Genomic DNA, 27,172 nt, shown 5'->3' on the forward strand with positions numbered 1-27,172 from the left:
TGGCATTTGTAGAAATGGCCTTAGTAGTTGTTTCACCTCAACCGCAACATCTTAAACGATCGGATGTCGGGATAAGGGGTTTCTTGTGGAAAGATTGGAAGGCCAAAGTGGCTTTGCTTTACGAAAAAAAATAAATGGGATTGGAAGTAAATTTCTTACGTTTTTACAAGAGGTTTCACTTGTCTTTTGTCTAGTTTGTTTACTACTTTCTGTATTTTATATAAATTGACACTCATTTCCCCATAGATCTATAGTTCCTTCAACGTCCTTCCACAACGATGTAGTTATTTTAACTCCGTGTAAAACAAGCGTAGAACAGCTATCAACATCAAGTGAACATGTTAAGAATACTTCCGGCTTTAAGGCATCTTCTTCGACAAACATCATCGGTGTAGATATCTTGCGTATCTCACAATGTACATTTTATAACACCAGAGTGATCAGTTTGCGACTCACGAAGATGATGTTTTCAAGCCTTCACGATCGCATTTGTGTGCGTGAAAATTTCGTAGGGGTTGGTGGCCAACACATAGAACGGAGGGTTTCGATTGGTTCCCCGAACCGGTAACTACCCCTCCATTGGTTTGCTGTGAAGGTTATCGAAACGGTAACTCAGCGGGTATGTTGTCACTGAACAACGCTGGTTCAACATTTTCACCACAATTTTCACCACTCTTGGGGAAATCGAGATGGGCAAAGCGAAGGAGAAAACTTTGCGATGGGGCGAACAAAAAAATTCTCTCCGAACGGAACGAAACCTGTTCCGCTCCACTTGACGTCAGCCATGCACTTTTCTTAGCGGTGAAGTAACAGTTGGCTTGCTCTTGGCGTTTTGCGTGCAGTCTTTCCCGTGCATCCTCGGGCAGATTCCCGAGCTGCCTCTTTCGTTCGCTCCAGGGAAAAGTAATGTTGGTGTCCTTGCGATCCAACGGCGTTTCTCCATTTTGCCCGACGCGAAAAGCGCGACGGCGAATACGACCACGACCGTCAACCAGGGTTTTTTTGCTGAGTGGAAAATAAAAAGAAAGGAACGTAAACCAACGTCGGGAGCGAAAAAGACATGGCGAACTTTGCCACCGAACAGAAAATACACGACGCGTTTGTAAATAACGAGCTTTTAGGTGCCTCCCCGGGTTGGGATTGCCTGCTTTTCCTCCTCCCCATCCCGAGGGGTGGCTTTTCGTTCGGTCGGGAAACTGACCACGACGACGACGACGACGACGACAACGATGGCAAGTTTGGCCTGCGGTGGCGACTGACAACGTCTCGGAACAGAAGTTAAGTACATCTGTATTTGTACACCGACAAATGTTCATATTAATAGAGTTCAGCTGCCTAGCGTAGTGTGTCGCAGTCAAAGTGGTTCCTACTCCGACGGAGGTCGTCCTGGGTTCCTCTATCCGTGTTTTTCCTCCCTTACGGCGTTATCTCTCGATGACATGTTTTTTTCCTATTTTTATTCCCTTATGCTGCGCCCCATTCGCTCTCCGCTGCCTGCTTTCGGTGGGACCATTTTCCTTGCTCTAGCACGTAAGCTTTTACTTATTTTACACGTATCCTGCCAAACAAAGCGACTCGCCTGGAACGGGGCGGCCCAGAATGGGAGGGTTACATACTTTTCGGGTTTTATTTTATTTTATTTCTGCCTTTTCCCGCACTTCGTCCGGCTGGCCCACCCAAAAGCCCCACAGTGGGCGATTGCCACTTGTTCGGGGCTGATGTTGGAGGAAAATTTTCAAAGATGGCTCCCCACCGGAACCGCTGGAACGGGATGGACATGCTTGGTAAAGGTTGTGCGAGGGCAAGCGGTACAATTATGACCCAACACTAGCTCTGGGTTTCATTTTGTTTCTTTCTCCCCGGGAGCCTTCGGAAATTTGTCGAACAGAGTTATAATGCGATGTAAATTTTGATATTATTGCGGTGATGGTTTTATTTCGTCCTTGATGTCCTTTGTGGGGAATTTTTTTTCCCACAGTTTTGCATTTGTTTTGTCTCGGTTGCTTATTTTCCAATCATGCAAACAAGTATGCATTGTTGAAGCTTGACTTGTTACAATGTTATGAGTTTAATATCATTAAAATAATGTAAAAAATTTATTTCAATAGCAAAATTACCTTTTTTCTCTTTAGTTCAACGTTTTAGTACAGAAAAACAAGTAAAGCAATGGGAAAATTTATTAAACTGAGTTTTGGATTGTGCTATTAGAAGATTCTTTCTTTTTTTTTAAATTAGAACAACATAATATATTTTTTTGTCTGATTTTGACAATAAACTCTTCCATCTAGTTGTACAAAGGTGGCGTAATACAAGCGAAAATAGAATGCATTAATTATCCTGACACAGGTATTTCCTTCAGGTGGCTTTCTCCACCCAGCCTTAAAAAAATGTGTTCTATTTCCATTTCAACGAAAATTCATTATGCTAATGTTAGCTTGCGCCCCGCGACTGGGCGTTTTCAAGCTGCTGTCGTAAAATCGTTTAACGACTTTCCCCAACAAATTATGCGGTTAGTTAATAAGAATCAACCGAAAACACGACCGACTGGATATCCTTCGCTCATCTTCGCCATTACACTTGCTTTGTGTACTACTCATTTACCACTTACTGCCCAGGACCTTCCACTTCCGTTGTGCCCTGGTTTTGCCCGATTACGAACATGCCATTGAACGGCACGAGGCCAACAAACCGGCCCTCGAATGACCTGATTTAACGGCCGCGGGATTAGCGCGACACTGTATTCGGTACAATGGTATTAGATAAACCCCGGCAAAGAAACGGAATACATTAATTCCATCTCGCACTCCCTCTCTCTGTCTCTCGCTCTCTCACCCATCGGGTGGAAGAAAACCCGGAGAAAGCTTAGAATTAATTAAAACCCCGGGCCCTTCTAGCACCAAACGCGATGACGTCGCGATGCCGTTCGCGGTAAAAAGGGCATGAACCCAGTTGCTGGCCGGAGTACACTGTTCTGCTTGGACATCTTCCGCTTGTTACTTTCGGTTTTACGATTTTCCCTGATCCCTGATACCCTTCCAACCCCCCATTCCCGTTTTTCGGGCAATTATGGAAGCGGAAAATGCGTCAAGTGGTGGATCGATATTTACGAGCGAACGCAACAATTCTCTCGTCGGACAGAATTCTACTCGAGCCGTACTACAGGAAAATTAGTCCCTGCCCGTAGAGGCAAAAGAAATGGCTTCATAAGAAGTTGACAGAGGCACCCCTTCCGCGTGACGTCAAGAAAGTGCTTCGTCTTGGCAAGAAAAATGGAAATTCATCAACCACTGAGCTTTGATCGAACGTTGTTTCCGGGGCTTGCTGGGTGGAAATTGGACCCCCCCGCGCATTACTTCAGGAGCGTGATGGTTCCAAAAATGGAGTACATTAATCAATTATACTTATCATTCCATCGGCGCTAATGGGAGCGCAGGGGAGGGTGGTTTTGGGTGGCTCATTTGGGTTGTAAATTCTAGCCCAATCCATCCCACTCCTCGCTATCGTTTCGACCTACCGAATGCATGGTAATACTTGGTCCGTGTGCAATAGATGATAAGTTTTACTTCATTTTACAGGAAGTAATTAACTTCATCGGCTTGCGCTTGATGCGTGAATTAGTTATCTGCTCTTAGTGAACCGTCATGCAAAGTAAGGCAACGGAACCGTCCATCGATTATAACCGGTAAACCAACAAGAGTGCTCAAGAAAGCGGAAAATCACTCCACTTTTTCGGTTCACAAAGCTCACCCGACCTACCCACGAAAACAAACGAGATTCGAAGTCAAGCGAGAAATAGATCACCGGGTTTGAGACAAATTAGGAATCCATCATAAACGAAACGAAGATTTCATCAGAGCTGTTAATGCACTTTTAAGCCGCGAATAAAAAAAAAGAAAAAACCGGTAACGACCTAATCGGTGCGTGTCGCTGCACATTTGAATAATCGCGCTAATTGACAAGCAGCTGGTCGGCCACCTTTACATATCAAAATATTTATGATTTAAATGCTTTTTCTTCTATTTCGTTTGCTTTTAGCGCAGCAGCAGCATAAATGTTTCGTAATTCGGTGAACACTTTTGGCTGCCCGTTGGTCATTGATTGCAAGTGGTTTGTAAACTCATTTGCTCGAAAGCAGAACGACGTTGCATCACTTCTCATCTGCCTCGAGTCCGTAAGGAGGTGCTAATGGATAAAACAGCTTTGCTGGTCGTTAGCCGTAAAAAAGTATAGGTAACTGTTCTCTTTGGTTGCGCAGATAACAGGATGAGTAAATTAACGTATCAAAAGGAGAAAAATTGAGAAGCATCGAGTGTAACAACGAGCGCTTCGAGAAGTAGATTTGATTTAGGAGTTGATTGATGGAAGCAGTTTGTCCAAGAGATAGATACAGACTTAATTATGAATATTCTCTTAATGCGATGGAACAGAGTGAGATAGAAAGAGAGAGAGAGAGAGAGAGAGAGAGAGAGAGAGAGAGAGAGAGAGAGAGAGAGAGAGAGAGTTCAATTTGATTTAAAACTCAATTTCGTGTGCAGTCACTGATTGCTACAAAGTGATGCAGAATTGAAGCATTAAAGTTGAATGCAGTTTCTAATTGAGATTTGCATTATGCTAAACTTTAATTGGCTTAGTTCCAGCGCATTTTCGGTTGCTCGTCAAAGTATCAATCTAATGCATTATACAAATCAGTTCAACTTCAAATTGGTATTTTCCCATTTTTTAAGGGTGTTTACTTACAGCTTTAATGTTGCAATAATGATTTCACTATACCACTCAAGTTCATTATTATTAAACTTAATATTATGGATTCATGTCATCGCATTGGTTCAGTGAAAGCTAGAAATTAATCATTAAAATCAAACGCTAGGACTTAGTTTTCAAACAACGAGCGGTGTTTGTAGAAAAATAAAAGCATTGTTTCATCATGATAAACTTGCTGAAACTTATCTTTTTTATGAATGTTATCCTGTGTTGTACGTTTCCAAATTGAAGTCTATTTCGCTGAAGATTTACGTAGAATCCAATTTGGACCAGCGTTTTCCCCCGCAGCAGCTCGGTGATAAGAATAATAGACTCGCTTCGATGGGTTTGATGTTGTTTCGAACTAAATTAGAGTCTACGCACTAATCCGACACCCGAAATCTCCCACCACCGCGGTCAAACTTACCGATCCATTAGTCCCGGCCGGCAAGCTTCTTCCAGCGGGAACTAATACTGTTATACAAAAGCAGAAACTAAAGAACCCAGCCTGTGAGTGGCCGGGTTGATGGTGGCATGGGCTGGAAAGCGAAAACCGGCCCAAAATAAAGAAAAGAACGGACGCCGTCGACGAATGGACGGCGGAAATTATAAAACAAATTAATCGTCCCGCGACAATAAACGGAGCTCGCGCGCCGAGTTGATCTCCAAAAGGCGACCGTATTCGGTTTTCGGAGGCCTCTTTGTTGCGCTCGTTGGTGTCTGTTTTCGGCCTGCTAATCCCATTAGATATACCTAGATCAATTTGTCACTCTTCGTCATCGTCGTCGTCGTCGTCGTCGTCGAAACCCGCGGAAACTCGCTGCTAATGAACTGAAAATGTTCGCCATCTGTATACGATTCTATGTGCGTGTGTGTGTGGATCAAGAACCAATGTCTACTCCATCTTAAACCCAGTCTCTGCTTTATTGCTCTGTTTCACTCCCTGTTGATTTCTCTGTCCCGTTTTCCTTCGCCCATTCCGTTCTCTCCTTCTATTGCCGGGTTTATTGGCAGGATTATCAGGACTAGATACGGGTTAAATGATTGAATTCAACTACACTACGGGCAGTAGATAGAACGCCAATCGTTGCCTAGATACGGGCAATTTAAAACTAAAAAAAAGATGGCCGCTAGTTTCTCACTACGCACGTACATGCTATGCATGTTCTCATTCGATCAATTAATTTAAACAATCTGTCTTTTACGATACGGAATGTCTGCTGGTAGGCTGTTGGTCGGCGGTAAAGTTCAAGTTTGTAGTTAACATGACGAGTAGTTTAAATTGAAAAATGTGACAAATCTAGTTCATTTGCCGACATGAAAGATGGGAAGAGCCTGAAAGATTAGCTCAATGTGTAGTTTAAAATAATGACAATATTTCAAGATTGAATACATTTAATTTAATTTCACACGGAAGACGGTTACTGGGAACTTCGCATCAATCCTAATTTGCGGTCGACGCGTGGTGTCGTTAAAGCACAGGAAAATGGCTTTACTGTGCAATAACTCCTAAGTGAGATGCACCCAAATCTGCCATCGAAGCCGCCGTTGGAACGTTAAAATGAAAGCCTTTTTAAATTAGCAAGCGAATTGATGGTATTATTCAAAAATTAAAACCCCTTTTCGATGGTAAAATAAAAATCTCATCATCCCCGCCGTGGCAGTCGGGCCCTTCGGGATGGGTTCTTTTTCGTTTTTAAATGCTGACGGATCGCCCCCGGGTTTGCCCCGAAAAACCGAAGGGTTTCAAATAACATGACCCATTCCATGGCCGACTCGCTGGAAGGAAGCATATACCATGACGAGATTAGGCGAGGGCGAGCTTCGGCATCCAAAGAAAACGTCCACCGAACGGCCCTAGAACGTGGCACGCGGCTCTTGGCGAGGGCCAGGCGGTGAGGTAGGTGGCGGCGTTGATGAAAAAGGATGCCGCCTCGGGAGAAAAACAACGCCGCGCGTACGCACATAAAAAAAGAAAATGCCCTCATCAAGACGGGAAAAGACAAAGAACCCGCGAGTGCGAGCCCCGAAAACCGCCGCGGACAGTGGTTCCACGTTTAATGAAATGGTTTTGGTTTTCATTGAATGTTCACTTCTGTGTTGTTTCAGTGTTGTTTTTTTTTCCTGTTTGTGTTTCGTTCCTTCGTTCGTTCTTCCCCATTTCACATAAGGGCCACTTCTTTTAATTTTGATTCGCTCGTTTTCATCGTGTTTAGATGCCATACTCCCACCGAGGCTGTTGCAGGCTTTATCCTTTTTTTGTATGCTCCCATCGACTGGAAGTAATGAAATGGAACGCCTTTTATGTAGTGGGGTGTAGGGAGGTTTGAAAAGTTTCTGCAATACCTTCCACATCAGTTTATCAACAGGTTGCTTAACGTACGGTTTAATACTTACTGCTTTTATTTAGAACGTTCCAACGAAATAGAGAAAGTGTCCGACATAAGACACTTTATAAAATCCGTTTCATTATGGTTTGTTTGAAATTATATCTGTTTTATTTAAGCGCTAAAGACCTTGTTTCATTCTTTATAGTACATACACCCTTTTTCTACGAACACACTTCCGTTGCAAACCTCCATCGATTGGAACTTTTCGTTCCGTTCTAGAACAACTTTGAACATTCTCGTTACCATTTGAAGACGATGAGCCCCAGTACCCCATGGAATGTGTGCGTGTGTGCCGGGTGAGCTTTTGCGTGTATGTTGGTGAGCCAGTAACGACGATAATAAAGGCGAATAAAATAATCGTAAAAAAGTAAATTGATAATAGACGCTGGGGCCATGTTTTTAATTCAAACGAAACTAAACGAATTTCATGCTCATGAAACGGGGCAACACTCCTCGCCGCGTGTGTTTGTGCGCTGCGGTTGATGGTTAATGAGTCGGTCCAGAAGTCCGGAGTGTCTGTTCCGTCGTTTGTTGCTGAGTGTTATGGACGTATGTTCGTGTCGTTCTTTTTATTCCTGTTTAGTTTCACTCGGTTGTTGCTCGAATTTGTGTCTCACGTTTGCCTCATCAAATTAAAGCCCCCAAAATCAGCCGACACCCGAAGAAGCCGCCAGGCGCTGGCTTGCTCAAACTTGGCCGCTTGAGGGCGTAGGAGGCGCGCTCTTTAATGTTGATGACGATGATACAACTTAATGCTTTTAGCCTTTTTATGCCGATTTGACTGCCGCGCGCGACGTGGTTCCGGAGCCCAGTCGGAAGGGTAAAGTTGGGCCGGGAGTTCTCCCAACCAACTGTCATCTTAAATGACAACCACCAGCCAGAAGAGCCGTGTAACCATCACCGGAAAAAGGGATCCACCGGCCAACGTTCGTGCTGGGGGCGCATATTATTTGCGGCCCTGTAATGTCCTCTGGCCGGTCGGTCGGCCTCCTATTTGCTCACGGTGGCATGAAATTGAGGATTTTCCGTGGTCGTCGTCGTTTTTCCACGCCCGTTTCCTTCCAAAAGGTCACGATGGTACACAAAAGCGTCCTGTCGGTGATGATTTTAACCTTTTCTAAATTCATTGTCCTCGACTTTTCCTCGGCACCGCTCGGACGTGGCCATCACCAGAGGGTCTCGCCCTGTTCCGGTCATCACGCGTTCACTTCAAGTGTTTGTTGCCGTGTCGAAAAGGCGATAGTTTCCACCGACCAGCCTCAAACCCACTAGAATGTCCAATGTCCGTAAGAGGTCTCCGTTGCCGAACCGGACCGAAACTTTAGCATGGACTTCCCGGGGGTTAAATGGGGCCAGCGGAGAAAGGCTGCAGACACGCAACCGGGTGGAGGAAGTTGTGGGACGTTTAAATGGTATCGTTTTGTCCGTTGTAAAATTGCCCAAAATGACAACTAACTAACAACTAACTTCCACACCCTTTCTCTCTAGCAGCCAAACACACTAACTCCACTGCCTCGAGTGTGCGTAGCTCGGATGCTACCGGAATCGCAAGTGGAAAATCTCAATCTCTGCGGGAGCTGGATGACGGGGCGTGAAAACAACCTACAAGCTTCTCGGCGCCGTCAACGAATGGGGAAAACAAACCGGAAGGTTTATAATGCACAGTGGGACTATTTCGATAGGTTTAACCATACGACTCGGGTGATTCGAAATTTTTGTAATATTTTTAATGAAACGAAACGTTTATTCCAAAAATATGGATCAATGGACAGAATCGAAACAACATACCAAGATAGCAGAAAAAAGCCTTTGATAGTTTGGAATGTGGAACAATGAAAATGTGCATACATCGCACAACTTCATCCAACGAAAGACACATTTTGAGTTATTTTTTCACTAATTATAGTTTACAATTTATTAGTTTTTTATAAGTTTATAGTATTTTATTAAGTGAATTTATACTTTAGCTATCTTTAATTTGGTTTTATAGTTTATGCTCATGCTGATATTTGCTTCTAAAAAGTTCAAAAGTATTCAACTCATTAATTTTATCCATTTTTGAATGCGAAAAAATAATGTAATTTATATCCAAAGTGTGGCTTTGAAGCAATGTGTACTGTATTCAACTTTGTTGGGCAAACTTAGCGCTGATACAGATACTAACCTTGATTTCTTCACTCGAGCAAACGGAACAAATTGATTCCTTTCTTTCCCCCGTGCTACAACTAACTTCCATCTTTCCGGAGTTAAGTCTCTCCGGACCGGATGTCGTAGCGTTCATTGCGCTCCTAAGTGTTGGTGGTGGTGGTGGTGGTGGTGCCAAAACTTTCCTCATTCGACTTCGCTAGCAGCGTCGGCCAGCCACCGGGCCCCCAAGGCTGATGAGAAGAGCTGCGTAAATATGCTGCTTCCTCCACGACACGTTGGTGGACGGTGGATTTTGCTATCGCATCTCGCAAGTCCATTTCGCCACTGTAAAATAATAGTGCTACCCGTGGCAGAGGACCACGGCTACGACGGCTGGTCGATCCAGCGGAGCGACGTGGCCCCGGGCACGAGGGGGCGGTTGGGCGCCGAGGTGTTACACACGTATTAGAATAAAATGTTTATGTTGTACCACGTAACAAATGGTGCCGCCGTGCTGCCAACCCCCATGGATTCGGGGTGGGAAGGGAGCAGGAGAAGCTCTGGGTAGGGGGATGTGTGTGTGTGTGTGTGTGTCCAACGTAGCAGTCCACGCCACTCGGACCTTTACCTTTGCAGTTCGGACGAACCAGGGGTCGGTGGAAAGGCTGGTGAGTTTACAAATGAATAGGAATTAGAATTTAAAATTTGTTTCTTGTTGTTTGCCTAAAGCTTTTACGCTCTTTGCACGTAGCTACGAGTGGCGTTCCCTGATGGTGAGGGGGGAGAAGGGGACCTCGTAGCTTCGTGGCTAAACGTGGCTTCACCTGCACTGACCGGCTGTATGTGTGCCAGCACGCTCTCCGGATGAGTGTTTAGTTGTTTTTTTCCCAACCCCGAGCCTCATGTTTGGGTATGTCCGCGGCGTTTCGTTTAATGTGTCGCGAAATCGTGTTCGTGTTCACACGCGGCCGCCAACTGCACTTTGGGCTAGCCACGAAAGATGTAAAAAAACTTCCCCCAAACACACACACGCACAGCCCGGCGGCTCGATGATTGGTTTCGATTATTTTAAAGTGCACTCGCGAAGGTCGATTTTATGCAAATTTCCTATGCACAAGCTCCCCCTGTTTTCCAACCCCGGCCCCGGAGCACCGAAAGGTCGCCCCGATGTTGGCCCGATTGGCTGATGAACTTGCTGCTGTTTGGCGGTGGATTTCGATCGACGGTTGCTTTTTTTTCCTCCTATGTTGTGTCGATTTTATTTCTTCCTCCACGGGTGTTGTGTTCTTTTGCTTTAGTTTTGCTGTATCCTCTCATTCCCATATCATTAAAACCCGCTGAAAGACACCGGCACCGGGTCCTCGACCGAATGATAAACCATCGATTGGAAGCAAAACAAAAAACACACAGGTACACACATGCATACACACACAACGATCGAAACGATCGTAATGCACGGAGCGAGCGTATTTTAACGGCGAAACATTGTTACATGCCAACCGTATCGATGTTGTTTATTAGATACGAAGCTAGCCAGGGACAGGTTCGAATGCTTCGCCTGTCTTCGACCGACCGGCAGCTGCTGCAATCGGGTACGGGTGGGAAATGGGAGGTAAAAAAAAATAGATGAATTAACAACCTGCGAGAAACAAATGAAATGCGAAATACGTCAGATAGTAATTGGGAACATCGGTACCGACATTAGCAGTGAAATGCCTTTTAGTTTTGCTGATGTTTTATCGTTTTTTAAGTTCAATCAACATTTCCATGTTCATGTAGACACTTGGACACCTGCTGGGCGAGTGTTGTGCAACACTTGTTTCGATGCCAATCAAAATTAATATAACGTTTACAAACAATGAATAAATTAAGCATAATTTTTTCGAACGTCAGCACATTTTTAAGCCAAGGACATAAAGTTCGATAAAAAAGACGTAAATGGTATGGATGAAAATGACAGCAGACGTATCTTATTGAAATAAATTGCTACATGGTGGTAAAAGCTAACTAGTTAAAAAAAAGTTATAGATGGAAACAGAAAATACAATCGAATAAGCCGTGGATTGAACAAATAAAGTTAAACATTAATTATTCCAACATTTCAACAGTTTATGATGTATAAAAAAATCACTAAAACAAGTGTCTAAAGTAAAAAATCTTTCCCACAGCAACAAATACCACAATCTCTCAAATAATAATTATTCAGAGATGAATTAAATGCTCATTCCAGCCGTCGGCATCATTGTCATTGTGGTCGCTGTTTTGTCGAGACTTTTAGCTACTTATTTACTCAACTCAGTGTTTTGGATCGTTAATCCGACCGTTAACTTGAGAAGATAAGAATAAAAATAAATAAACCGTATATTCTACACCCAACCTTTGTAACCGATCCGTGTAGGTGTGTTAGTTGCGGGGTCGCGCTAATGTGTGTATTTAGCAGGGGCCTGCGATTAAATTCTGTCCTTCGAGCCGATCGGCAGTCCGGCGACCCGAGGGTTGGAAACCCCGCGCAGGGATGGGGAGGAAAATCACCAAACCAAGAACACGATCAAAAGTTGTTCTGTACATAATCTCCCATCGTTAAAACCATCGTTTCCGCCCGGCTTTCTGGGGTCTCCATTAAAAACGCGAGAAATAGCAAAAGAAGAAGTGCACACCAAAAATAAATACATCCAACATTAATAACAGAGACACCAGCGCGAACTCAAACGAAGCGAATTTTCCATCCCTGTTCCTCGCTGGAGCCGGAGCCCGTTTTGTACACCCTTTTATTTCTTTGTCTTGTGCGAGCAAAGTGTTGGTCCTCCTTTTTTTATGAGTAAAACAAAAAAAAAGATACATACGCCACCAAAGGACCCAACGCGTAATGAGCACGAGGGAGATGAACGCGAGAGGTGAGAAAAAAGACGGCACTCTTTTGCTCACCCCGCAAATCGCACGCAGGATTAAAAACCGGCGGAATCGAAGCGGAGGCAAAAGCGCTGGAAAGCGAGGAATTCCCTCGGACACCAAAACAAAACAAAAAGGACTCGCGAGGTGGTGTGGCCCCGAAAAAACAAAGGAAAAACTTCTCATTCTATCGCAAAATAAATGGCAGCCAGTTAAGGTAGTGGGAAAAATGGGAAGAGAACAACAAAAAAAAAGTACAACACGGAAAACGAGACACGAGAAGAAATTAACGAGCGGACGAACAAAACGCGTCGCAGCATAATCCCTTCGAGATGGGATGTGCACACCCCACCGGCTCGTCTGTGTAGTGGTGTGCGAAAGGGATGGGTTGCAAAAGCAAGGGGATGATAAACGAGGAGAAACAAAGAAAGGGAGCGAAAGAAAGAGAGAGAGAGAGAGAGAGAGCGAGCGAGAACAAGAAAACAAAACGATACCACGAGCGGAGACGATCGTAGTAAGTCGGGTGTAATTTTTATATTACATATATTTTCATTAATCTTTTCCCCACTACAAGAAAATGATTAGTAGTGGTTCGCCCGGGGGTCGGCGGGTTCCAGGTTTTTCCTTTTCCTTTTATTTTACTCCTCCTGGATGGGCGCTGGACACGGTTCCCGTTTTATTCTGGAGAGAGCAGGAGAGAGGAAGAGACACGCAACCTAGGAGGAAAAACCCCCTGAAGGACGAACGAAAATAAATAAACACTGCCCACCGAAGTCTTGGCGTTAGTTCGCTTACTCTTTTTTTCTTCTTCTTCTTCTGTGTTATGTTCCCACAAATGTGAACGTATGTATTTATGTAAGGTTATGTTCATAAAAATGGACTCCATCGCTCGTCCGGCCAAGGCTACACGCAAACTGGAAGCGGGTTTCCACGGGAAAACGTGCACCCCGGGGCGGAAAGTGCATTCCGACAAAGTTTGCTCCATTTTCCACCGAGGTTTCCCACCCCGAGAGCTGTCCAGTCGTGCTCCGTAAGCTTCCGTTACAATGGACTGATGTCTTGGAAAAATTGACTACCAACGACGGAAGGCAAAAGAAAAAAAGGTTAAGAAACACACTTATAAAACACGATGAGCAAGAAAACACGGCTCGCTCGCTCGCCTTGTGTCGTATCACTTGCTGTCCATCTCGTTTCACACATTAGCGCGAGTTTTCCACCCCCCGCCCATTCACCCCGTCGGAGCCAATTTCCCGATCCTTGCGCGATGATGCTGTTACTGTTGGTAGTGTTGGTGTGCTCGAGCGTTTGCGCTGTGTGCATTTTTTCCTCCCCTCTCCCACTGACCCTCTATCCCATCCCTCTGCTAACCGGTACCAGTTGTGTGTTTTTCTTTTTCCTCCTCCTCCTCCAGCGTTTTTCCAACCCCTTAGCGAGCACCGTGAAAATGTAGGGGAAATGGGGATGCGCGTTTTAGGAAACCGGTTCGTAAAAGAATGTGTTCGTGTGTTGGTACAATGCACCCCTATTTTGTTGTTGCGCACCCGTGTGTGTGTGTGTGTGGGATTGAATAAAAATGCCCCCATTCTTTTTCCCTTTCGTGCGCGCGCGTCGCTCTCATTCGCGCTCGATCGCGCTCGGCGCGAGGTGTCGAGCACGGGAAAAAAAGAGGGAGGTGTCTTCGGTAGGTCGCCTCGTCCTCTTTCGCTATCCCTAACTCGCCTGCTCGACGGCTCAGCGGTCCGCGAGGCACGATCAGTTGCAATACCGAGTGCGGTGTGTGCTGTCGTGCCGTCCGTGTGTGCCGTGTTGTGCTGTTCGCAATCGCAAATCGCCGCGACGACGTCTGCGACCTCTCGCGCGCTGGGGTTTTTCGCGCCGGCGTGCTTTTCTTCGGCCTCTGCCACCGCCGCCACTATCCTCCACCGACCGGTGGAGTTTCCATGGTGTGTATCCATTTATATGTGTGTGCGTGTGTGTGTGTGCTGTGTTTCGCCCCACGTCGCCGAGTCCACGGAAAAGGCAGCCGCTTTTCGTCATAGCGCACGGCCGTGTCGTAGCGAGCGTGTGTCGTGATTTTCGGTTCCCCGCGGTGATTCGACGGATTCGTGCCGCCGCCGCAAGGAAGTGTGTGGTGTCCGGTTCAGGGCAAGTGATTAAAAACCTCGATCCCGACCGAACGTGTATGCCGACGATTAGTGTCGAATTGTGATTGATACGCCGCACAGCTGAGAACGGACCGTCGACTTTGGGCTTTGGTTTTCCCAGTTTTCCCAGCTTGCTTGGAGTGGCGTAATTTTGGCAAACCGGAAGGAAAAGCAGTAATGTTTTTCAACAACGACAAAAGTCAAACAACACAAACATAAAATACATTGCATTAGGCGTGAAGCAAATTTTCAACAGTGTTGCGATAACATTTTATACTTGATGATCAAGAGAATGATCAACTAGCGTCGGTGCGATGTTCTAAATCGATCAACGAAACGAAGAAATTTTCTACACCAATTCTCACCCCGTGAGTGTTCTTTCGTACAACAAGAATTGGTAACAAATAATCCGAAAATAGAAGTGAAATATTGCGTATAGTAAATCAAACCGAGCACGGTTTATTGCGAAGAGATTCGGTTTGTTGCCCCAAGCAAAACGATGCACATGAATAATTTGGTGCTAGTTTTCCGACCGCAATAGTTACGCAAAAGTCAACGAACAACAAAGAACCGGTGGAAGGAAGAAAACATCCCAACGTGGAAGGAAGAAATAAACAAAAAGTTCTCCAAAATGTGCGCATCCTTTCGGATCGATCCAATCAACGGGTGAATTGAAGTTCCGGCTCAGGATGATGATCAGTGGCCGGGCGAGCTCAGTGAGGGTGTTTTAAGCCACGGAAAAGAAAGTTACATCCCGTGCAGCGTTGTGCAACCTCAACTCAGTGCGGCGAAGAAGAGAGATAAACCACCATTGAAAGTAAAATACTCACAGGCGTAAGTGTTATAGAAAAAAATTTGGTGAATGATCGAGACGGTGATAGGAGAACGGCGTTCTAGCGGCTTTGCAGTTGCAGGTGAAGAGAAAACCATGTCACATTTTCCCTTCCGAGGCTCGCCTTCCGCCCAGGTAAGTTTTGTGTGCATCAAAGAATGGTTTAATTGTAAGAGATCGAAGAAGTATTAAGAAAAATTGGTACAAATAATTGGAAAAAATCCAACTGATTTTCCAATCATCTAAAAAAATAGCAAAAATTGTAAAATATCTTTGATATGAAATGTTTTAAACAAACACACTTGAGTGGCTTTTGGGTTGACTGTGATAAAATATTCACTCACAGAATAAAAAGTCGGTTCGTTGTAAATCACAGGGCATCGCTGTAAATCGTACAAACAAATCTTATCGTACTCCTGGGAAAATTGGAACATTGAAGGTTCCAAAGGAATATAAAGATACCAGAAGATTGCTCATGGTGTGAAACTTGATGCTTTGCAAAAATATAAATCTGTTTTTTGGGGAGCGGTTAAACCCCGATTGCATTAAAACTCGCACTCGGAGGACCCGATGTAAACAGTGTGTGTTCAAAACGGTTCCACTAACACCAATACGAAATCCCCCCGCATCCCCCCTGGGGAGCAGTTTAAACCTGACACAAAAAGAAGCAAAAGTACTCCACATCCCAATGCTCAGGGTTGGGAAAAGCGTTGAGCGAAAAGTGAGCCCGATTCAATCCCGGCCAGAAGCAAGCCAGCCTCCATTGTGGATTCCGAAGCAGAAACCGTTTAAGCTCGTCTCGCGAATGTAGAATGTGATGTGCGATGGTGTGTGAGTGTTGGTTTTTTTTTGCATCACGAATGAAAGGCGGGGAGGCACTGCGGTAAACATCACGGGAAGGATCATCACCTGAGGGACCGCGTTTGGGAAGGGGAAGAATTAGGGGGGACGGTGGTAAAACATATTCACGAACCCCAAGTTCATTTTAACGAAGCATCTCGTACTCTTTTTCTTTCCCTTTGGCTTTTGTGCGTGTATCTGCAATCGGCGCTGGCTTGGATGCGTTCTTTTTTATCAAAATGGCAGAAAATTGACGCGACGACAAAAAGCCACCGTGGGAGTTGAAAAGTATTGATTTTTCAGCGCAGCCTCCAGCCTTTTCCGACTTTGAGTTTTTTTCCTTTGCTTCGTTCATTCTCGGTATTGGTCGCGTTTTCGCGTTAGAAGGACATGTGTTAGTGTGGGGTTCTTTTTCTGTGCATCGGGTGTTGGTACAAATGAATATATTTTTTAAAAACCTATTTTTATCTTAAAGCCACTCGAACGAATAAAAAATATTTCGCACCAAAATTCCCTTCAATGACCTCCTTTCCAAAGGCGTCACCAAAAGTCAAGCTTAAAGTGACGCAATTGCGAGACGAATACGTGGCAGTCGCCGGAAAGAAAGTGGGGAAAAGGATACAACTCTGGATCGATACGATTAAATGTCCTTCGGCGCCAACGTCGGCACTCGAGGGTTGTTGAAAATGGGTTCTTAGTCACCATTGTTCGCGAACGTGACCGGAATAGAATTGTGCGATCTTTAGAAGCACGTCGGTTCCACTGGCTTTAGGAGTTTTCCGGGAATCCTCCCGTTGATTGCGGTGAAGTTTTTGGGAAATATTTCATGAATGCTGGCCAAGGATAGGAAAGGAAAAGATTTGAAATAAAAGGCAGAGCATTCCAGCGCTGATTTATGTGGATAGAATTTGCGCGGTTTTCAACACCTTCCTAAAATTTTTAATTGAAAATTTTGCTCTTTTTTCTCTGGCCTTCTGGTTATGAGTGCAAAACAAATTGCAAAACAAATTCAAAGCAAAACAAAACATTACATTTTCAATGTTTCAAAACAATAGATTGAGAGATTACGATTGTATTTCAGCCGCATCTAATTAGTGCTCTAAATGACGTGCCAATTTCAAGCATCTGCTGTTTCTCCAACTAAATTATTTTCGATACCATTGTCCGGATTTAGTAAACAAGCTGCAACTTCTTTCTCAACAAGCGAACTCGTAACAGATTGGAGCACGGTTAAGAAAATGGTGTTACATTATTGAAGCATCAGCATTATCATCATCAAAAATGGCCACGAAAAGCGAATGAGTTGACCAATCTTCCACTGGTTTTGGCGTCAGTCATTTCTACACCAAAGGAAATTAGGAACAGATAGAGGTGTTAATTAAAAATGTTATCTCACCGTCAACTGTCAACTATCAATTCGCTGTTTAAGCTTCGATGCTTTAGAAACATTGATCCATTGGCTGTTGGTGTTGATAATTCCTGTTCATTAAAGTTTTATCTAATTTAAAATGCAAGCGTTTTGGTTACGATAAGCCAGATTTCCGTCATGAATACGAATTCCTCCGCATACTTTGCAAAGTACGCAAACGAAAGTTTACCATCGTGGTAATAATTCTTTACGTTGTCTAATATTTCACCTCCCTCGTTGTTTTGCATAATAACAAGTCCTTGTCAGGTTTTGGCAGGAGGTTCTTGGGATGGGCCGTGCGATGACTTCTACCCACCCCCGGAGTGTTTTTAATTTAAGCCCTACCGAGAGGAAACTTTTCTTCACGAATATTCCACCGGCCCCCCGGGGGGGTCGAGGATATTAATCACACCGTCGTATAAACACCAATGTTCTCTAACCAAAAAGTTCACAGCTCACCGGAGGGACATATTAACTGAAGCAGACCATGGAATCGGCCCGTTGCAAAACTGTCACGTCGTCGGAGGGCGAACAAGGATCAGCGCAAACTTTTCCCATTTTACAAGTGGTACACTTGTTTTGTGTAGTTTTGTGTAAGATTCGTTCGTTGGAACTGCGTTCGTCGGCTCCTGGGGACCATAAGTAGCAAGCATTAAAAAGACAACTGCTAAATTAGGAGCCGAGGCATCCTTGCATGCGCCACAGTGGGTCCTGCTGGGGCGGGTGTTTGGAGCTTCGGTTTGGTTGACGTTTTTGCTTGGGTGGGCTTACCGTACCCGCTTCACGCTGTAACAACCTGGGTGGAGAGTGTGAGTAATGTTTTACATTTTGCATAATTAGCTACATTATTAGCTGGAGCGGAAGGACAATTTCTCGACTCAGAACCCAAGCGACAATGGTGTTTTCAGCAAGACAAGAAACTCAAAGCCTCACAACACACTTTTCTTCGTTTCCATTCACTGGTAAACGTGTGAACATAGTGATGAACTAAAAAACAGGGTCAAGAAGTGAAGAAATTATTTTCAAAAATCCTCCCACATGATTTCAGGAATGTTCTAGTGAAAACAGTAGTGATGAAATCGACTACCAAACAAACCAACACACACACTATTTGACAACTAGTGGAACATGATTTGAAATCGTGAAGCTTTGAGACTACAAAATGTGGTAGCGCATGTAATCAAAGTACCGTCGGGGATCGACAGTCTTGTTCAGAGTTTTACAACGCGGTTCTGGATAAGCGTTGCACAAATTCATTGCTAGTGTTGTGACCAGTTTCAGATGATCAATTGTGAAAAGGCATAACACTAGAAAAGAGTGTTTCTATGATTACTGAAAATGAAATCCATCGGTTTGGTATTAAACTTCTACGAAGGAAATTAAAACAAGAAGCTTATTTCCACTGGTTAACATGTTTGTATTCTTTCTAGAAAAAGGTTCAGTTAATAGATATTTCAATGGATAGAAAATGAAGTTGCACATTTGTTGAGATATACATTTAACATGATAATTAAGACAATAACTTGCAATATCAAATACGATACAGATGTTTGTTATTGAGTTATTTATACAAGAGTTTTTAGATTTATCAATATTTAGCTTCTAAAAAGATAGGTTCTTTCCAATGCACCTTAAAAATTATTTTCTCATCAATCCAATAATAAAACTAAGACAGCGTTTTCCTGGGGGAAAGCTGACAAAACCAATTAATTACAATTTAACCTTTTTCCTCCCATCCAGTGTTTAGTGATCGAAAAAGTGCCAACAAGTGCTTTCAAATGGCTGAGTGTGAGTGTTTGATCCGTGGGTGGTTGATTTTTCGAATGGTTTGTGAAGACGAACGATGCTCTTCATTAAATTCGTTCCACTTGGGCCTCGTCCTTGTCCGGACCGGGACTCCAAATGACTCCCAAAAGACGGTTGTCCCTCATTAAATGTCACCCAAAGTCGCTGGGGTGGGCAACTGACACGGTCCAGTGCGAGTGAAATGTGACCAACCAATACAATCCGTTTGTGTGTGTGCCCAATAACCCGATGGTGGCGTAAAGTAATCGATTTTGACTCCGAAACGACCCGCACGCAATAAAACGCCACCAAACGAGCGCTACTCTTCGGCAATTTGGAATGATTTTCCACCCGGTTATTTATTTTTGTTGTTGTTCTCTCCCTCCGACGGCTTCAATCTTCACAGCTCGCGTTTCCCTAACCCCCCGGACTCTAAGATGGTGATCCTCTTCGCCACAATCGAAACTACACACAACAACCACTCCCCACATCAGCGTTCGATCATCATCATCATCATCTGCCTCTTCAGCTTCACTTCAAATGGGCTTTCGTTTAAACTTAACTTGACGTATATTATGATAACTAAATTTACGATCTCCCAATCTTCCGCGTTCGATGAGTTGCTACCCCGGCGATGCCTGATGATTCCTTTTCAAACGGGCGGAGGGTGTGGGAAAGGGGGCCGTTTTTCGTCACCCACGGATGGATTCATCTCGGCATTCAAAAACGAGGGGCGAAGGAAAAAAAACACACACATAAACATAATACAAACGCAGACATTCGGCGTCATTGCAACAGTTCCAGTCTTTACCAACGTTCGTTCCCCACCGGTTGGAGAGAAGAAAACTCCACTGGTAGGGAACAGCGAAAAAGAAACCCCCTCCAAGAGTCAATTTCATCCACCGCGCGTAATACATTACCGCTGATGAGTTTGTAAATGGTCCAGAAAATAGAGCGGTACGTACTCCAAGCTGCACCGCCCGGTTCCTCGCCCGTTCGCCCCACAAACCTGCTGGAATTTGTATAAATCATCTCAAACGATATTGTTGACGCACTCGCGAGCACAAATCCTACTGTTTGGGGTCGTTTTGAAGCGCAAACGAGCCGAACGGCCCGGCGTAATAATGATCGACAAAGAAATGCGTTAAGGATTCAACAAACCCATCCAAACGCTTTCTGAGGCCGAGCGAGATGAAGATTTGGCAGTCTGATCTTTGTTGTGGACGCGCCCCACAAAGAATACCACCGATCGAACGATGGGAAAATAAGGTTTCGTCTTTATTTCTCGAGTAACTTTCTCAAGCACACCGTTGGCCAGTTCGAGAGAGACATCTTCGTTTCGAACGCTGGACACAATAGGTAATAGCAACCATGAGATATGAAAGGCGAGACGATCACTTTATGTTTTTTTAGTTTTTAGCTTCTATCGTCTTTTGGATGCATTTCTCAGGCGAAAATATTTCACCCAAATTGAACGACGGCGAACAATATGATCCAGCGAGCGGGGGTTTCAGGGAAGGGCTTGAGCTTTTCGTCGTACAAGATTATCGGCTTGTCCACAATTGCTTTTTTCCTTCCCAAGCTGGAATCGAAAGCACCCAGGGATACATCTTTATTAACGCAAAGCCCATACACACTCGAAGCTGAATTTAATTACTCAGAAGCAGGCGCACATTTGCTATTGACACAGTGCTGTGTTTGAGTGTGTGTGTGTGTGCGAGTGTGTATTTATTTTTTCTGCCTCCTTGATGGCCCATGGCCGAAGAGAGGGCCCATTAGTGGGGCTCGTAATGGAGAATTGTAATTCTTATTGAAATTTTATGTTAATGGTTACACTTCACCAAATGCTTCGAAACACTTCGCGCGACCTGACTGCGTGGCGTTCGATCCAGCCAGCTCGGCTCGATCGAGTTAACGGACGCACTTGTTACCGAATGGTAGCCGATGTTTAGCAAGCGGTCCATTCTCTCCCGACCCTCGAGAGCCCGCTCGAGGATGGAGTCGTTACGCATCCACTCGGGGATTGAAATGGAAAGCAAAATGGCCGAAGCGTATTAGCCTTATTATGGGTTTTGGGTGGAAGGAACGATTGCTTGGGTTGATTGCTATATTTCAACTAGTTGTCAGGAGTTTCGATTGCATACAGGATTTGAAAATTTACGCTCCAAAGGCGATCGAGTTCGATTCGAACAGCACAGGCTATTGAATGGTTTCATTGGTGACGCAAAGAAATCGGACCGATAGATGCAAATCATTTTCATCGAACAAACCGCAAAAGACTGCTCAATAAAGGAGTAAAATCGAATGCTTTCGATTTAGGTTTGTTCAAAATCGTGTGCAAACTTTTCTACAACTGGGTAAATGGACAAACAATATTTTTTCCTTTGTTATGTAAACAGCTGATTGCTTTTGTCCCAAACTACAAGAGACGCTTAGTTGACTGATTGTTTTTGTGCTACTCCTCACTTTACCTTTTTGTTTTGCTTGGATTGCTTCTTTGGTTATATATTAAAACATCAGAATAAAAAATAAATCGTAACACCGAGCATTGCTTCTCATTTTCATTGCACCGACCATTTGGTGTTGATTTTCATCGGGATCCGATTTCCTTCCTTTTTGCAAACACAATTCCCCCTCGCTCAGACATGTTCGCGAGGAGCAAAAAACAGACCCCACAATCGATCCAACCGGATATAATCATTTACAATAATGGCAAAGTGCATCAAACAACCAAAAAAGAAAAAGGAGAGCAGTACCCCAAGCGGAACAAAAAATAAATAAAAAAAAGGTCAGCAGGAGTTTGTCCATACTGAAAGTCAGCTACCGGCCGACCAATAAAAGGACAACCGTCAGCTGAAACAATCCGAATCGGACCCGGAGACATCGTAAAAATCGACCTCAAAAACCAAAAATAATAATTTGAAAACTGCAAACAATGTTTTACGCGGGCAAAAAGTAGACAAGGTTTTAAATCAAGCCGAGGAAACAAGCGAAAAAAAAAACTAGGCGGGGATAAATCGTACTTGCAGGATGTACAATAAACTGAAATACGCTTGTTATAGGAACGAGAGTGAACAAAATTGAAGAAAAAAGAAAATCGCTCAACAGACATAGTAAAAAAACAACACTCAAAGCTTGAAAAAACAAGTGGAAACATTTTGGTGACTTCAAAATATTGATAAAAAATACGATGGAAACGAGGTAAATAAAACAAAAACAAGCCGACACCGCCGGGTGAAGAACAATTGCAAAGGTAATAAAAAACAAACAAAAACCGACGAAAAAAAAAAAAATCGGCAAGCACAGCCCATCGCAACGCCAATCGAAAAATGCGTGGAGTCAAACGCCCGTCCGCAGAACGGTCGCGGCGTGGAGTGAAATAAAATTGATTACTCATAAATTACGATAAATTGCCAAATAATTTCCGGCGTATGTACTTCAATTGTTCGAGCGGCGGTTGTGCTGGAATGGAAATGAATGGGCCAGTCAATGAAGGCTGACGGACGGACCGTTTCGGGGGATCGCGGAAAACCCAACACGGCATTGGCCCCGTCGTGGAATGGGGAAGGAAGTCAGCATCAGGACGAAACGTTGCCTACTCAAAGGGATGTACACCAACGTGTGGTGCTTATGTGCTTACAGATTTGGGCTGGAAAATGTTCAATCGGGAAGTAAACCGTCGGATCTGGTAGGAAAATGTAATGAAAGAAAACACTTTTCCAAATAACAGTTTCCCTCGTTGCTCACATTTACGGCGGTGGGGTGTTTACATATCTGTGTATGTAAAGCTTGAAATGTCAGATTTGTAGCGACACTTTTTGGCCTGGAAACAAAACGAATAAATAGAACAAAACCGTAAAAAACTAAATATATAAGTCAAATAAGGCAAAACGAGAACGCACAATGCAAACAAACAAACGAGACGGTGGAGCAGTAAAGAGCTCTTGAGCCAAAAAAAAAAAAACGAACACGCCAACAGTTTTCATTCATTCAAAAACGCATGCGCTAAAATTGATGCAAAATGAGTGTTCCTTTTTTTATCCACCCGATAATTTTTTTTCCGCAAACCACGTTGCAAAGTTCTTACAAACGAAAAAAAGGAACAAAAAATATGGTAAAACCATTGATGAAACCAAAATCTACCCCAAAAAAGACGCCAGCGTTTTTTTACGTGGTTCAAAAATGAAGGTAATAGTGTCACACACGGGATCGGAGCGTACAAAAAACTCGAGTTCTTCAAAGTAAAACGTAAAGTAAACCACAGCGAAGCAATTTTAATTTATGTTCGCTAGACCAAACAATCCGGACGTTCCCCGGTGGGCCGCATGGTTTTGCGCTGTCGTTGCTACCGGCCGAACAGAACCATTGGAGTCATTCGCGCGATCATCGCCCGGCGATGCAGTAAGAATGAAAAGAAAAAAGTCAGAAACGGAACGAAAAACGCGGTGCGATTTCCGGGCGGAAACACGACGGAATCTTCGGTACACCTGGACGGGGCAGAAGGGAAGCAAAAAAAAAAGAAAGGCAAACGGGGTAAGCCGGTAAAATTATGCTACGCACGATCGGTCGGTTGAGACGATCGATCGTCACGTGTAGTCAAAACACGACCCGGAAAGAAGCATTTCATCGTGCATTTCTTCCAAACTAGAACGGAAGCGATCCAAGCGGGCGGAGAGAGAGTTGTTTGAATCGAACGTTTTGTAGAAATAAATTTAAAACATGGTCTAACATTTCATTGCAACAAGATTTTCTTGTTTTGTAATAAAGAAAGCAATAAACTATTGCGAATGATTCGAATTACACAAAACCAGGTCAGAAGGGGTAGCTTTTACCCGATGGGAAGTAAAACACAGAACCAACTCCTATCACCACGAGTGGTGCATCAAACCTGCAATGCAATGTGCACCGAAGCAATGGTGTCACGATCACGATCTGTAAATATTTTTTCAAAAAACCAGTTCATGAGCTAGTTAAAAGTGTGGTGTTTCGAATAAAATTGGTCTTTTTGAAAATAATTGTTTCTATTGCATCGCTAACGCTACCTGGGAGCCTGGGAAAGTATTCCATAAATGAGGTTATCCATTCGAGTTGGGCAATAGATTAAGAAACCTTGTGGTTAATCTGTGTCGATTGAAAGTTCTCGCCCTCGGTCCCGTATAAATCATTAGCTAATTGAACATTCCGGCAGCATACAACATAGCAACGAGCTCGGTTTGAGTGAGGCGTCCATCAGAACAACCTCGTCGTGGCCGACTTTCGTGGGTTTTGACACCTCGCCGGGAGGAGATTTATGAATGCAGTCAAATGGCAATCGGATCGCCGGGTGAATCGCGTCGTATGAATTTTGGGTTCGTTTGTTCTTGATTGTGCTTGAATTAAACAACAAGCACGCACGCACATTTCCCACGGGAAGATTTATCGAATCCGGTGCGGTATCGCACATTAACGTCCATTAGAATCGACTTAACAGATGTTTGAGGTTTTCTTGTGTGTTTTGCGTGTTACCTTTCGCTAGCTGCTTTCGAGATTGGGACATTCCTGGAGTTGACCGTTTGCGCGAGTGTCTTCAGCACCGGGTTTCGTTTTCTTGCTGATCGCGGGCACGGATCGCCATTCCGTATTCATCAGGTTGATCTATAACCGTCCCCGATCGGTCACCATACCGCAAGGGTATGCATGTTAAACGAACACAACAGAAAGAAAAACAAAACACACATACGAGATGGAAAGAAGTAAAGACAAAGCCATTTCCTAAAACTCCGACAACTTAGAAATGTATCAAATATCGCTGATTACCTTTTTCGGGGTCCTTTGGGGTGTTCCGCTTCGGGGTGGGTTCTCCGTCCATCGGTGGGGTTCCATCTCGCATGTGTTTGTGTGTTGAAAGGCGATCCAGATTCTTCAAATTGATTGCTTATGGGGCTCATAATTCTTCACGCGCCGTCATCGTGATGGTAGAGGGGGGGGGGGGGGGGGAGAGGGGGGGGGGAGGATGGCGAGCGGAAGGTTTCCTGCCACGACCTATTCGCGCCTTAAGACAAAAGGCGGACTCCGGGACGGACATGCGGGTTCTCGCTTCATCGTCGGCGTGTCAAGCCCGGGGTTTCGGAAGATTGTGGAAAGTGATACGACGAAGAGCGAGCGTGAACTAACAGGAGCGGGATGGGGGGACTGGGGGGGGGTGGCCAACAAGACAACCGGAGGAACCGAAAACAGATGGTTGATTTCAATTTACACCTTTGCCGCTTCGGGAGATGCAAAAGGCGCGCTCGCTGCGGGACGAGACCCAGAAACCGAAACGTGGTAATTTGGTCACCTATTTGGCAGCTGAAGAAAGGTGTCCTGATGGGTTTCTGCTGTTGTTGTTGTTGTTGTTGTTGTTGTCTTCCAAACTCCACACTCCGTAATGTTTCTTCTCGAATCAAAGGGCCGGTTTGGCTTCCCTTGCGACATCCTACGTTTCCTTGTTTCCGTTCGTCTCCTGTGCCTATTCCGTCCTTTGATCGACTGCGTGTTCTGAGTTCCGGGCCCTCGCGCGAGAGATAACTCGAGATTGATGAGTTTTTCCGTTTGACGGTTTGTTTGTTTGCCGTTCGCCACACGCACCACAAGGGAGACCGGGTTTGACAGCGGCGTTCCTGCCGAACAAACGTCTAACGGTTCGCGATGGAATCGCCATCGGTTACTTCGTTTTTTCTTTTTTGTCAAGGGCAATTAGCACAGAAATTTATAGTTTTCCTTCCCGTTTTCATTCTCCTTATTAAACATGGTCTCTCTTTGCTCCGATGGAAATAGCACGTTCGATGCACTACGGCGTGACACTTATTTTTGCCTTTATGTTATTTTAAATGATTCATTTTTATACGTTAATGTTCAAGAAAATCACTTTCCCAAAAAAACAAAAACTGCTCACCGATCGTGAAGGAAAAGGGTGCGATTCTCAGTACCCTCTTTCCGTTGTTGGTTTAAGGCTAGAAAGCTGAGAAGAAAAAGCCATAATTATGTAAAAATTACGACAAAAAACCTTCAAAATGATCCGGAAGAACAAAAGTACATTAACACCGGTTGCGATGGAAACCGGTGGCCATAAAACGGGTGGCTATAAAATGTAAAAGTTTATTTGTCATTTGCATTACGTGTTGCAAGTTTTCCCTTGTTCCCCGAACCTTGTTTTTTTTATTTTGAACGCAATTGCGAATGTAAGTTTTGCGCAAAAATACACGAACGCCATAAAGCTGCGATACAAAACTGAAAAACAACATGAAGTGCATGTAGGAGTTCCAAGGAAAACTCTCGCCCCCACCCTCTGCGTGTTGGTGGCATCTGTGTGTGAATTTCGGTCTCCCCTTGCCACCGAGCGCTCCGAAAACGATGCCCTTGATAATGCATAATGCGTGCCCCGATGCAGTTGCAGCCTCGAGTGCAAATGCAGATTGTAACACACATTTCTTTTTTATTCAATTTACCCTCGGCTGGCGAGCAAGAGTTTCAAGAACACCTAAGCCGGGGTGGCTTACGGTGGGGAGGGAGTTAGCATAATACCTTCCCTAACCTTCCTTCGCCTAGCGGGAGCAGTTCTATCGCGATCGTGATCGTACGGTGGAGGTTTAATTAACACTTTTATTGTATACAATTAATATTAGAACGCTCGAGCCGAAGTGGCCGAACAATGTAAAGCAATAAATTTCAACAACTAATGGCGTGGCGTGATTGCTCGAAATGCTTGAAATGTTTGCCGGGTGCCCCGTGGGTGGAACCATGTATGTTGCTTTTGCCTCTTAATGCTTGTACGGTGTTAAGCCGTGCTCGGTTCCTTCGTGTTTTTTTTGCCATAATTAATTTTTCTCCCTAGCCTGGCGACCGTTGTTTGCATGCTTGTCGGCGTATGGCGTCGACGAAACGGTGGATCACTTACCCTTGGCCAAAGATGGCCCATGCATCGATCCCTTCCGGCTGGACGATGTCGCATTTGTGCGCGTTCCGAGCCCAAGATGGGCCGAAACCGAAAAGCCACCGA

The 27,172-nt window shown here is 44.4% G+C and overlaps 1 protein-coding gene across 1 annotated transcript in view; it reads left to right on the top strand.

Annotated features, from left to right (window-relative positions):
- Positions 1 to 15,130: 15,130 nt before the first annotated feature.
- The window catches only part of LOC131267093 (homeobox protein araucan), a 62,388-nt gene continuing 50,346 nt past the window's right edge, over positions 15,131 to 27,172 (top strand). Inside the window, exon 1 of the mRNA XM_058269857.1 lies at positions 15,131 to 15,257. Within this exon, the coding sequence (XP_058125840.1) occupies positions 15,153 to 15,257 (105 nt within the window). The 5' untranslated portion in view covers positions 15,131 to 15,152. The remainder of the gene's footprint in view (positions 15,258 to 27,172) is intronic.

This window comes from Anopheles coustani, chromosome 2 (assembly GCF_943734705.1).
Source record: "Anopheles coustani chromosome 2, idAnoCousDA_361_x.2, whole genome shotgun sequence".
Taxonomy (NCBI): Eukaryota; Metazoa; Arthropoda; class Insecta; order Diptera; family Culicidae; genus Anopheles; species Anopheles coustani.